Below are 14,143 nucleotides of genomic sequence, written 5' to 3'. Positions count from 1 at the left end.
GTGAGAAATGACCAAGGTCATGGAGTGATGCGCGATGTGAGAGCAGCCCCACTACTGTACGCGAAATAATGAGTCATGACCAAGTGGCAACCTTCCAATCTCTCTCTTGAATCAACACTGAAGTGACTTAAATTGCAATTCATCAACTGGCCACTAGAGACAAGCTCCAAAATCGAGTCAATCCCATAAACCCCCATGTTAAAATGCCCAACTTTACAGCAGAAACACATGTTTACAGTCTGGTGGAAAAAATGGTTTTGGTCTATAAAGCTGATGTTGCCCTTCATGACGACTGTGAGGGAGACGACTTATAACTCATCCGTTTAAATTATATTAAGCCTTAAAGTTGTGCATAATTAAGGGCATGGCCACTTGAGTGACAGGTGGATTGTAGCTGATGTAACTACTAGCCGTTTGTCTGCTGTCTGTTAGCGTCACGTCACCTCCGCTTATCCGCCTCGCTGCACATTTTCGTTTATCCGGGAGTGTGTAGAATAAGAGTAGGCAAGCTTTGGGACAAACTATTACTTATCTTTAACTGATGCTCTTTGTCACATTGTTATGTGCATCAAGATTAACATCCTCCACATTTCATTTAGTTTAATTTCCTACCATAGTCGCGGGTCTTTCATGCGGAGACTCTTCTCATATTTTTGATTAGTGTTACATTTTAAAATTCAATGGCCAAAAGGATCTTTATAAAAGTTCACATTGTTGTTGCAGATTAATTATAACATGGATAACATTAAATATTTTTTTATCAGGTTAAACATTGATTATTAGTCTCTCAAACTCCTTTATCTAAACATCTCTACTTCATCTCTACTCTCTACTAACCGTCAGTCAGGTCATGCACATCTGCCATGTTTGTGGTTTTTAAACTCTTTACACGTGTTTGTAGTTCTGAACCGAATCCTCCAAAGCGCAGTGGGTTGAGTGCAATATTAGCCTTTATAGTGAGCACAGATCCACACTTACAAAATCTACTGGAAATAGTAGACCATCCCAGGACTTCTGGCATACTCTTTTCAACACTATGCTTTGAGACACATTATTCTAATCTCACATATGATGGATAGTATGGGGATGCAGGGTCAGTGACTGTTATTCTGAGTCACTGAATTATTGCCTTAATTCATTTAGATTATATTTTTTAGTCCATTTTTTTTCTCCTTGAAATTGGTAAAGGGTCAATTTATCCTTATATGGTACTGTACTGTAATAACCTGTAAGCTTATTACTGTATTCTCACAAATATGCCTTATTTAGAAAAGTAAATGAATCCACTCACCCAGTGTCTTGATCTTCTCCTGTAACTCTTTGATTTCATTATCTCTGGCTCTCAGTTTCTCCTCTAGTTCATCTCTGACTCTCTTATCTTGAGCGCTCATATACATCTGAAGTGAATAGGGTTCAGTATTCATGTTCTCTATATAATACAGAATCTTTGGGATCTCTACAGATTTTCTATCATCCTTTAACCCCATCACACTGTACCAATTCCCATAGAGACTCACAACTCTCTGAGATTCTGTGGATGTTACAAATTCTGACACACTTCGGTCAGCAGTGAGTTCAGCAGTGAAAAGCACCATGAAGTGCTCATTAGAGTTAAATATTCTCTTAATCTTCTCCATTTCTGCTTTGTCTCCATTAGTCAGTGAACCGACAGGAGTAACGAGGATGAAAAGATGAACTCCAGGATCACAGAGGGACAGACAGCGGAGAGTCTCCCGCATCACTTCCTCCTCTGAGAGCCGAGTGAGAGCTGGAAGCTGTATTACAGTAATCTGCCGTCCATGAATCTTCCCCTCTTTCTTCACACACACTTTGCTCATCTCGTTCTGAGGTTTACTCGTTACCCCTCGAAATATTTTAGACACTGAGTTCTTGAAGGTTGTATTATATCCACACAGGACAATGTTCAGCTTTGCTTTTCCAGAAGTAGTCACTGAAACAATATTTAGAGACAGACTCAGTTTAGCTTTGGTACCAAATGTACACTTCATTAAACATTAAAACTGACATTTCTATCATCATATATACACATGGTGTAACAAACACGATTCACTTTTTTTTTCTATTTAACACAAAAGGGGCTTTTTAGCAGAATGTCAAGGCTGCCTTTTCACAATTCCAATGGTGGTGTTGTCAAATGTTTCTGCATGCGTGATATTCCCAGTGTGTCGAGCCTAGCTCTGCCATGTTCAGCTCAGCCGTGCCGTGCCTGTATTTTCCCTCTGCGGTGTATACAGGGCCAGTGCCAAGGGGGGGCATATGCTGGTCATGCTCCACCAAATAAGTTACTTTGTCACCCCTCCCCTCCCTCCTGTGAAAGTGAAAGCGCAAAGCAAGCACGCATTTGAAAGAGTTTACAAATGCGTGAGATACACGCAGCCTGATGTATGCTCCTTGGCATCAGCTCTGGGTGTATAATAGGGCTGGGTATTGACACAAATTTCACAATTCAATTCAATTTCGATTCAATATTGATTATTTTGGATATCGGACAATACATGGCAACTTTTCTCAAGGAAAACAAATCTCTTAACTAATGCTGTAAACTATGGGAGTCAGTTAGCCTAGCCTTCATTAGCCTACTATAATATTGAAGGTAAAAATTAACTGATTTGTATACAAACACTTAAATTACTCTTATTTTTATAATAATAAAGTTATATGAAATAATACAATCATTTAAATGGTGGCTGTAATAAAAACTTGGCAGATTTATTCAAACATGCATTAAATATTGAAGAACATTAAAAATTATAATGAATATGTAATATGGTGCATACATCCGCGCGCGAATCTCTCTGCTCGCGCGCGGAATATATAATGCGCGAGCGCGAATCTCTCTGCTCGCGCGCGGAATATATAATGCGCGAGCGCGAATCTCTCTGCTCGCGCGCGGAATATAATGCGCGAGCGCGAATCTCTCTGCTCGCGCGCGGAATGAGCGCGAATCTCTGCTCGCGCGCGGAATATAATGCGCGAGTTTATATTCCGCGCGCGAGCAGAGAGATTCGCGCACAAGTGTAAATGCATCTGGTTGTTGAAGCCACATATGTAAATTGTACTCCTCCCAAAAATGCTAAAAAAAAAAAAAAAAAAAAACGTGTGAGAGCGTGTTATAGGCTATATGTTATATCCAGATATGACGACGCGCTGGAACACGCATCACCGCAGATGAGCAACTGCATAAAGCCAACGTGCAAACTATCGCAAATCATAGTGAAAGTAAGTCGCAGACGCTTAACACACAATCTTCATCATTAAAAGTAAAGAAATGAAATGATCTTATCAGGGCTGTTACTGCTCTCTCTTATTGCGGTCTTTGATTTTGAAATTTTAGCTGATGATCTATGAAATGCAGCTCATATCTGTTGCTTTTGGTGATGTGCCCTCCATTAAATCTGCATATAGCGCGAGAATTGAAGATCGAATTTAAATCCGTTTCGCAAAAATACATTGATGTGACCAGGTGTAAATGGAATCGTTTTAATAAATCAGATAGCTATGCCGTACATTTAACTTAATTGATGTTATCTGCCATTTTGTAATGTTTACATTCCAATAAAAACAACACAAATTAAATTATACAGTAGGCCTAGACTATGGACTATTTACTTGTGATTTAGCTGCAATCATGTAAAAACGTTATAATATAGGCTAATATATTTACGACAGTGCAAGTATTCCACAGCGACTCTAGGGGTCGCTGTTTGACAAAAACACAATATCTACTCAGACGCTCATTCATGTTTATTTCGCGCTGTAACTGGTGTTATTAAGGTGGAAGGGAAGATCATGTGCTTCTCTTGAGCTGCGCTGAGCCAGAGCGATCTCACACCACAGCGACACACACAACGGTATTTATGCTTTTGAATTTCGTAAGAAAATGGACATAATTTGAAATCTGAGACTTTGTTTCATATCAATAGTAACAAAGCACAAAGATTATTGCGATTTATTGGATGGGATCCGCACTTCAATGTTCCATTTATTCATCAACTGAAAACAGGATGACTAATCGATTCTCGGGATTTAAGAATCGATATCAGTTCGTAAAAATGAGAATAGATTAAAATCTGAAAAAAAAAAGAAAAAAAAAAGAAAAAAAAAAAAATTACCCAGCCCTAGTGTTTAGTAGTTTTTGTTCATTTTCTTGTTTTGTTTGACATTTAATAAAAGCCCTACTCATCCATCAACACCGACACTATGTTGAATGTGGTGTGCTTCAGGCAATATACAAACAAAGAATGTTCATTTTGTGGTGAACAGAGACAGTCTAACAACAGTAACAGTATTACTCAAACTTTGTCTGAAAAAGTCTTTATGTCAATGTCTGATACTCTATTCAAAAATATCATTTATTTTTATTTACAAAAATTTTAGAAGCTTTTAAACCTAAGCAAAACAGATTTGATTTTTTCCCTGTCATTACCTGTCTCTACCTGTCTCTACAACACTGAGGGCCCTATTTAAGCGCTAATGATCTAAGCGCATGGTCTGAAGCGCAGGGCGCAAGTTCACTTAGGGCGAGTCCGAATCCACTTCTGCTAGTTTAATGACCGGACAAATGGTCGGCGCTCCTGGCGCTGGTCTAAAAGGGTCGTCCCTATTCTCTTAATGAGTAATGGGTGTGTTTTGGGATTTACATGAGTTAAACCAATCAGAGTCTCGTCTCTCATTCCCTTTAAATGCCAGTTGCGCTCGCGCCATGGAGGATTCGCTATTTACAGGATTTAATAGTGGAAAGACTGAACGCGTCTCCAGAGCGCAAATGGATCTGCTCGTGCGCGAGGTTAAAGTGCGCAAGCAGAACATCTACAGGACAAGCCGGATTTGCCATGTCTTTATGTGCACAATATTAGGTCCCACTTTATATTAATTGGCTTTAAGTACTATGTACTTACATTGAAATTAATAATTTGATACAATGTACTTATTGTGTAACTACGTTACCCCATTCCTGCATGTAATTACAGCTGTAATTAATTTATGTAATTACATTTGTAATTACACAGTTGACCCTTCCCTTACACCTTAAACCTACCCAAATCCACCACGCCTGTCCCTAACCTTACACGTATCACACTGCAATAGCAGCGTTTAGTGTAGTGTTTTACAATACAACATAGTGTAAGTGCATAGTACTTAACGCCATTTAATATAAAGTGGGACCCAATATTAGTATTTTACATTGTAATCCTTTTAAATATTTTAAATATTTGGCATGTTTATGTGCTGCTGTGCGTCCCTGTGTGTTTAATAAGCAGTGTGTGTGTATTAAGCAGAGTGTGTGTGTAATAAGCAGAGTGTGTGTATTAAGCAGAGTGTGTGTGTAATAAGCAGAGTGTGTGTAATAAGCAGAGTGTAGCGCGCTGTGGACCCGCCACATAAACATTTTTTTCTGCGCCGTTGACTTTAGTCCAGGGTTCAGTTGGTCAATGGCTCAGTCTATTTCTGTTCCTCAAAACAGCAACGCTCCAACAATGCGCCAGAACACACACTCGTTCTCAGACCAGCAGCCCATGAGTGCACAAATGGGCGTTAATGCATTCGCTATTTAAACAACGTGGCGCAGGACGTGAAAATGATAACTGAGTCGGGCTGAAACTAGCAGAAAACTCTTGCATCGCGCTTGGCGCTGCATTCCCCCGGGTGTAAGAGAGGGCCCACCAACTTTCAACTCTTTTCCTGTCAGCATTTACTAAAAAAGTTTCCGACCAGCACCAGCATATTTTACCATTTTTTGAAAAAAGTTAGAGGACAAAAAATTTAGTTCATGAGCATATTCTTCAAGGTATTATTCTGAAAAAAAAAAGACTTTAACAAACCTCCATCACCTCCTGTTTTTGTGCTCTGATTGAATTGTCCACCCCTTTTGTGATCAGAATTCTCTGGATCTCCATCCACTGATGATCCATCATCTCCAGCCTCATACATGTTACAGATGAGAAATTCTTCATGTTCTTCCTGGAGCATCTCCTCTATCCTTCTGAACATCTCAGAGCGCCATCCTGGGTTTCTTGCATCAAACTGAAGATGTCTTCCTCCACACTCCTTTATTAAATTATGGACAGTGTTATTTATTACTATAGAAGTCCATTTCATTGTGAGTGTCTCTACATCAGTGGTCAGCACTATAGTGTGTTTAATGGCCTTCTCACTGAAGAGGTTCAGCACAGTTCTCACTCTTCTCAAGTCCTCATCACTGAAGTCCTTATTCTGCAGGACGAGTAAGATCACATGAGGTCCTGGAGCAGACAGAGACACACACTCTCTCACTCTCTGTGTGATCTGATGCTGTGAGAGCTGTGGCTGGAGCAGGTTAGCACTGTTGATGACTGTGAGGTTTCTCTTCTCCACCTTTCCACTGACTCTCACACTGTGCTGCTCTACATAGGATGATGCAGCTTCACTGTGAAATGCTGCTGTTCCCAGTATGATGTCTCCCACTCGGTTGTTTTCTGATACATTCTTTCCTAGCAGAACAATCCTCAGATCACTCACTGAAAAAGAGCACAGACACACACACATTGGGTTTCAATGTTTTATGTACTTTCTAAATATATAATTCTTTTTATACTTTACAAACTGTGTATTCTAGCCCCTAACCCAGCAGTCGGGAACCTAAGAGCCACACCTCGCACTTTTATAGAAATCATGTGGCTTGCCAGGTCTTAATGTCATGGTGTAATGAACAGAAACTGCTCTTTGTAAATAATTGCAATCTTTTCTGGGAGCGACCTAGGCTCTTCCGTGCTGATGGCCTGCACCCCAGCAGAACCAGAGCGGATCTTCTGTCAGACAACATCTTCAAGACGCTATTGAAGGGTCCGATTCCAGAATCCACTGCCGCTTTAATGTATGTATGTATGTATGTATATTTATTTATTTATTTATTTGAGTGATTTATAATCAAGTTATTAATCGATAATCAATATTTTTGAATGACGACGTCAAGTGCATGTTACAGCATTTATTTTACTTTTCATTATCAATCACTAGAGAATAAGATTGTCTGCACCTCTCACTGAGAGAAAGAACATGCTATCTGTATGGGAAACATTCCTGTTTAGAGCAGAACTTGACCAATTTCAACCTTGATGAGGCTGGAAGCTGTGTATCTGTGTGTGCTAATATTTTTTGTTACAGGTCAGACTCGCAGACTTGACCTTGCTGGGTCACTCCGTGCCTAAACCAAGGTCTTGGTGCCTTCCGGATAATCTATAGATGACATGCATCTGCCTATCAGTCTATGTGTGGAAATTTTCTCTGTTTATCTATTTCTTAGCCAATCAGAATGATTCAAATGGAAGCTTAGTGACCTTAGTGAATCTTCAGTAAATTTTCTTCAATTTATAATAATTCTGACTCTTGTCTTCGATTGACTGCAGGTTTTCATTCACAGGGTCAGGGTCAAAGACAGGGTCTTTAACTGTAAATTTCCCTACACTATGCACCATATGACTAGTAAGTCAAACCTCAAATCACAGTCATTGTTCCTACCCACTTAATTGATCCGTGTGTAGTCCATTCTATAGAGACTGTATTCTATAGAGACTGTATATATTTCCTGAATAGTGATTTCAAACAATAAATCTATTATAGGATCTAGATCTGATTGTGATTAAACCAGAAAACCCCAAAAATAGTGGCCACAATTTTGGCCACGATTTGGCCGTCTGAGACCAATTTTGCAAATCCTAAAAATTGTATTCTTTCAACGCACACACAATATTACATAACACTCTGCGCGTATGTTTTAAAAACGATACAACTGTATCGGCTTAAACTAGTTTTGAATGTTGAGAAAACTAAGATTATGCTTTATTCAAAATCTAAGAAGTCTTTGGACAGTCTTCCAAGTATTTTTACTATACATGGTGAGCAGATCGAACAAGTAAAATTGTAAAAATATTTGGGTATTTTAATCGACGATCAGCTCTCTTTTAAGTTGCACATTGATAAACTGGTACAAAAGCTCAAATTAAAAATAGGATTTTATTTTAGAAACAAAGCCTGTTTTTCTTGGAAAACCAGGAGGAGATTGGTTTGCTGCCACCTTTCTCACTGCACTCGATTACGGTGATTTGCTCTATAGAAATGCGCCTGATCGATGTTTGTCTTTGTTGGATACTGTCTACCGTAATGCATTAAGATTTGTGACTGGATGTACATCATTGTACCTTGTACAAAATAACAAACTGGCCTTCATTGTCAGTGAGGAGGCATATACATTGGCTTATTTTTATTTATAAGTCTATGTTGGATATGCTTCCGTCTTATAATCAGTTCTTATAATTTACGCTCTGGTAACTTGTACTTGTTCTCTGTACCTACAGTTCGTACAGGACTTGGTAAGAAGGCTTTTAGTTATACAGCCCCGGCCACCTGGAACACATTACAGACGATTTGCAATTGCGCACTACCATCTCTCAGGACCTGAAGTGGGACAATCACATTGACTCCATTGTCAAAAAGGCCCAACAGAGGTTGTACTTCCTTCGTCAATTGAAAAAGTTCAACCTACCACAAGCGCATATGACTCAGTTTTACTTAGCTGTTATTGAGTCATTGCAATTGTAAACAACACATGAAAGTTTTGGAAATAGATGCCATAAATTGTTGAAAAAACATAATTTAACATATAAAAAACACATTTTAAATAGCCCACTTAAAGTGTTTATTACAAATAAATTACTAAATGCTGCCCTGTCTGTATGGTGGGACAGCGAATTGAGCTGCCATATCCATTTGTCTTGCTCTGCTAAGCGTGGTGTGTGAAAGAGCATGATGAAGACGATTAATGTAGAAAAGGCTTCAATAACAGAAAACTCAGGGATAGCATAAACGAGAACCGACAACAGAAGACTGAAACACAGGCAGAGACTGTATATACTGTGAGAAAACAAAAAATATATAAAATCAAAGAATATTCTATAAAATAAAGGATTACATATTACATTAATTACCTTTTTTATATTACCCTCCCTCCCTTTTAATTTATTATTTTGTTTATTTAACATTATTATTATTATTACTATTATTTGATGTTTAAATAATATTACTTAAAATAGTTTTTAGGAATTATGTGTCAGTATAAGAGTTTAATATAAATATGTGAATTTATTAATAAAATATAATTCAAATATATAATATAACATAATTTGTTGTGTTTTTTTGTATTTTCCCCCCTTTTTTATTTGTAAAAGTGTCTAACTGTACTTATTGGTTATTTTTCTAACTATGTGTTTTTTTATTTGCTGGTGGTGGGTATTATCAAAAAAGGGAAAAAGGAAAAGAAAAGAAAGTAGAAGCAAAAATAAGGAATAATTATTTGGATAGATATTATGTTTTTAAAGGAAATGTGTTACATGTGTTTGAGTTGAAAGATATAATATAATAAAGTATATTATATATATATATATATCAGACCCTCAAGCAAATATCAAAACGGGTGGTGACTGAGGACGGGCGCGACTGGGACCGAATGATCCCCTATGTGCTCTTTGGGATACGAGAAGTGCCCCAAGCTTCCACCGGCTTTACCCCATTCGGGCTGCTGCTTGGACGACAACCCCGCGGGTTGCTAGACATTGCCAAGGAGGCCTGGGAGCAACAACCTTCCCCCCACCATATGGTGGTTGAGCATGTTTGAGAGATGAGAGAAAGAATTAAATGGATAATGCCTCTGGTCAAGGACCACCTTATTTAATCCCAGCGTGCCAAGCAGCGACTCTACGATCGGCCAGCGCAGTCCCCGGGGAGTTCCTGGTCTTAATACCCAATGTGGCCTGTAATTTTCTGGCCTCCTGGCAGGTCCCGTACACCATCGTTGAGAGAGTCAGACCCGTATATTACCCGTATATTATAGGCTGCGTCAGCCTGGGAGACGAAGGGGTGAGCAGATCTACTACGTTAACCTGTAAAAGTGCCGGGTCCCAGAGCGGCCGTCGGTGAAAGTTAAAGTTTATAGAAAGTTTTTAAGATTGAAGGGGAAACCCTGAATGTGTTTTGCTGACGTTCAGAAAGAGACACCATGATGCCAGTTTCTCCACCTCATCCAGATAGGCAGCCTCAGTGTTGTCAGAAATGAGGCCCATCACCATGGTATCATCCGCAAATTTGATGATAGAAGTGGAGCTGTGAGAGGACACACAGTCACGTGTATAGAGGGAGTAGAGCAGGGGTCTCAAACACATCCTTGTGGTGTTCCTGTACTCAAGGTGATGATGTTGGAATGGTCTGACCCACTCTCACTACCTGTTTTTTTACATGAAAGAAAGTCCAGAACCCAATCACAGGGTCTGTGGGGAACTATAGTGTTGAAGGCTGAGCTATTGTCTGTAAAACGCAGCCTTAAGCCCCTTTCACACAGAGATTCCGGAAAATACACAGATAAAGTGACCTGGGATTTGACCCGGGTTCGTTTGATTTTTGGTTCATTCACACTGCCAGTGATTTTCCGGGCATTTACCATAGAAGACGTACTTTTAGCAATGGGTGAGATTAGGGCACGAAAATATAGCATCGGCATCTAGAATGAACAAGGCGGTGGTGGTGTTTTTAAAAGATTAAACATTAGTAAATAGCCTTGTTGAAAAAGGAATTGTTGTTGCCGATTCCCTGGTGCAAGTAACGCCTTTGCGCGCACCTGCTACCAGGGTTACAATCTCAAATGCGCCTCCGTTTATTTCTAATGAACAAATTATAAAAGAATTGAGTCACTTTGGAAAGTTTGCTGGATCCATTAAAATGTTGCCACTCGGGTGTAAAAACGCAGCTTTAAAACATGTTTTGTCCTTTCGAAGACAAGTAATAATCTAAGTAATTGGATATCTTGTTTCGCATTCAACAAGGGGACAGTTCCTATATGATTTTTGCAACGACAGATAGCTTGAGATGTTTCGAATGCGGTGATTTAGGACATAAGAAGTTCACGTGCCCACATAAGAAACAATCAGAAAATGAAAATAACGAAATAGATAAGGATAAGCAAACAGTTCAGAGCGAAAAAAGCAAAAGGCAAGACAAAGAAAAACGGACCATAGTTACAAAGGATGGAATGAGTCAAGGGAAAAAACAAAAGATGGACGTGGTTAAAGAGAAGGATTCGGAGGATACGGTTTCGGCAGGTGAACCCGGCGTTATTCCTCAAACTGGATCCCCACCCGAGAAGAGTGCTTTAGATCCAAGTTCAAAGCCTGAGGTGAGTGAGTTTATTTCATCTATGCGAGCTGGTGATAATGCTGTAGGCCCGATTGTTTTGGAGGATGAAGTTGATGCTAAGGAGAAGGAATGTGTTCATGGTAAAGAGGTTGCGAGTGTTAGCGGGCTACAGAATAATGTGACTATGGAGAGTGAAAACAGTGATGAAGAATTGGTGACAATAAAGGATTGTAGTCAGGCTTTGGAGGATGTGTATTCAGTTAAGGAATTAAATGATTTGCTGGATTTAACTAAAGGGAAAAAGGTTGATGTGGCAAAATATTTCCCAGATGTTAATAAGTTTATAAAATCCGTGGCGAAAGCACAGAAGACGACGGGCTATGAGGTCATTTCAAAACAGAAACGATTTCGGCTGAAAAGTTTCTAACAAACGTACGTAAAACTCAGAAAGATAACGTAAAATTGTCAAAATGGAAAAAATAAAGCACATGGGTGTGGGATCTATCCTAATTTTTGTGTTGCTGCTCTGTCTTTTGTTTTTTTTCCCTCTCCCCTGCCATGCAGATTCTTAGACTAGGATCACTGAATGTTAATGGGTTGAGGGATGGAGGAAAAAGGGTTTTACTCTCTGAGTTTCTTAGGCTTAAAGATTCAGAAGTAATATTTTTACAAGAAACCCATAGTGATATAAAAAATGAATCAGAGTTAAATTTGTGGAGGGAAGGAAAATTTGTTCAAGCCATGGCACCAATGTAAGTGCAGGTGTAGCTATTTTATTTGCAAAACACCTTAATGTTAAAATTGTATCAGAAACGGAAATAGAGAGAGGACGAATTTTGATGGTGAAAGCTAAAGTTGAAAATCAGATATTCGTGTTTATAAATATTTATGCTCCAAATAAAGGGTCAGATAGAATAATCATGTTTAGAAAATTAGAAGAGTTTTTAAAAAGTTATACTTTAGATGGTATGTTAATCATGGGCGGGGATTGGAATTGTTCTCTTAACTTTCTTGTAGATAGGAATAATGAGGAACCACATCCTGTATCAGCTGATGTTTTAAAAAGTATTATAGATCAGAATGATTTGGTAGATGTATGGAGAGACAGGAACAAAGAGGTGAAGCATTTTACATGGAACAAGGTTTCGCAGGGAATGAAAAGCGTTGCTAGATTGGACAGGTTTTATGTTAAGTGTGCTGAAAATAACAGAGTAATGGGGTGTAATATTTTTCCATGTTGTCTATCAGATCATAATTTTATCACAGTTAATATTGTTTTAAATCAAACTAAATTTAAAAGTCCGTATTGGAAATTTAATGCTGCATTATTGAAAGAAAAAGAGTTCATTGAGAAATTTGAAATGTTTTGGAAGGAATGGGTTTCTAAGAAAAAGGATTTTGATAATTTGATACAATGGTGGGAAATAGGAAAGACACAAATACAAATATTCTGTCAGCAGTATACATGTTTTTCAACAAGAAAAATTAAACAAAAAATTTCATGAGATCATGAGATTTTCCACATTACATCTGATATGATTCAGAAATCTAATGCTTGTTCAGCTGGCATGTTGGGTGAAAAGAAACGTGATCTAGAAGATTTGTTGCAAGTGCGGGCAAAAGGGGCCCTGATAAGATCTCGTTCTATGTCTGTACATGAGATAGATGCTCCCACAGCATATTTTTTTAATTTAGAAAAGGTGTCAAAACAACAAAATGAAATGTATTGTCTGACAAAACCCGATGGACAAAAGACTTTTGAGGCAAGAGAAATGAGAAAGATTGCGGTGGACTTTTACTCAGACTTGTACAGAAAAGAAGAAACCGATCCTGAATGTGTCACAGATACTGCAGCAGTTTCCTTCTCTCACTAAAACACAGAGGGAGAAATTGGACAGTTCTTTATCATTTGAGGAGTTGACTGATGCCGTTAAACAGATGAAGCCGGGGAGAGCACCTGGAATTGATGGACTATCAGTGGACTTTTTTAAAGCTCTGTGGAACTATATCGGAAGAGAGTTGTACGAGGTGATTCAAGAGTGCTTTAAAGAAAAATGCCTTCCCACAAGTTCCCAACGGGCAGTATTAACATTATTACCAAAAAAGGGGGACTTGAGTGATCTTAAAAACTGGAGTCCGGTGTCAATCCTAACAACGGACTATAAGCTAATAGCTAAAGTGTTGGCAAATAGGCTGAAAACTGTTTTAGGAGGGGTAATTCATCAAGATCAAGCTTACTGTATTCCGGAAAGATCCATATATGATAACATTTTTATGATCAGAGACATTTCAGATTACTCAAAACTTCATGAAAAGAATGTTGGCTTTCTGTTCCTAGATCAGGAGAAAGCATTCGATCGAGTGGATCATGGTTTTCTGTATGATACAATGACGGCTTTTGGGTTTGGTTTTATGTCATGGATCAAACTCTTATACATGAATGCCTCTTGTGTTCTAAAAATAGGAGGTGGGTTAAGTAAACCCAGTGTTGGGAAAGTTCACTTTCTACATGAACTAGTTCAAAGTTCAGTTCACAAATTTTAAAATGAACTAGTTCAGTTCATAGTTCATATACTCAAAATTTTTAACTAAGTTCACAGTTCCAGAAATGAACTAGTTCATAGTTATTTTTTTCCATGTTGCTGCGAGATATTATTCTTCAAAATGATTGCCACAGCCCATATAGAACCACAGACAATTATTTTATCAGTTTTAACACTGAAGCTATGCGTCAGATTTTTCCCATCCTCACCGACCTTGTCATAAAACTCGTTTTAATGATCATACGACGCCTCCTTGCTGCTTTTTGTTTTGATTTGATTTGTAACGTAAGTGATGAGTCGTTCATGAACGATCCATTCATTGCGTCTGTCACGTGACAAATGAACGAAAGACTCGATTTTTGACTGCATTATAATGATTTCTTAATTCAGAATATGATCAAGATTGGGTAGGTGGATGT

General features: G+C 38.5%; 1 protein-coding gene across 4 annotated transcripts in view; it reads right to left on the bottom strand.

The window, feature by feature from the left end:
* Nucleotides 1-14,143, bottom strand: part of LOC311085318 (uncharacterized protein) — a 68,106-nt gene that overhangs the window by 13,993 nt on the left and 39,970 nt on the right. The window contains exons 3-4 of one of the 4 annotated variants that reach the window (XM_084117788.1): nucleotides 5,844-6,518; nucleotides 1,292-1,951 (exon numbers count right to left, since the gene is read on the bottom strand). The exons of 1 other annotated variant lie outside the window; for it this stretch is intronic. In XM_084117788.1, coding sequence (XP_083973914.1) covers nucleotides 1,292-1,951; nucleotides 5,844-6,518 — 1,335 coding nt within the window. The remainder of the gene's footprint in view (nucleotides 1-1,291; nucleotides 1,952-5,843; nucleotides 6,519-14,143) is intronic. 2 more of the 4 variants (XM_084117789.1, XM_084117790.1) reach the window with 2 other exon arrangements.

This window comes from Abramis brama, assembly GCF_963993115.1.
Source record: "Abramis brama genome assembly, chromosome: 6".
Classification (NCBI taxonomy): domain Eukaryota; kingdom Metazoa; phylum Chordata; class Actinopteri; order Cypriniformes; family Leuciscidae; genus Abramis; species Abramis brama.
This window is presented reverse-complemented; position numbering and strand designations above follow the sequence as displayed.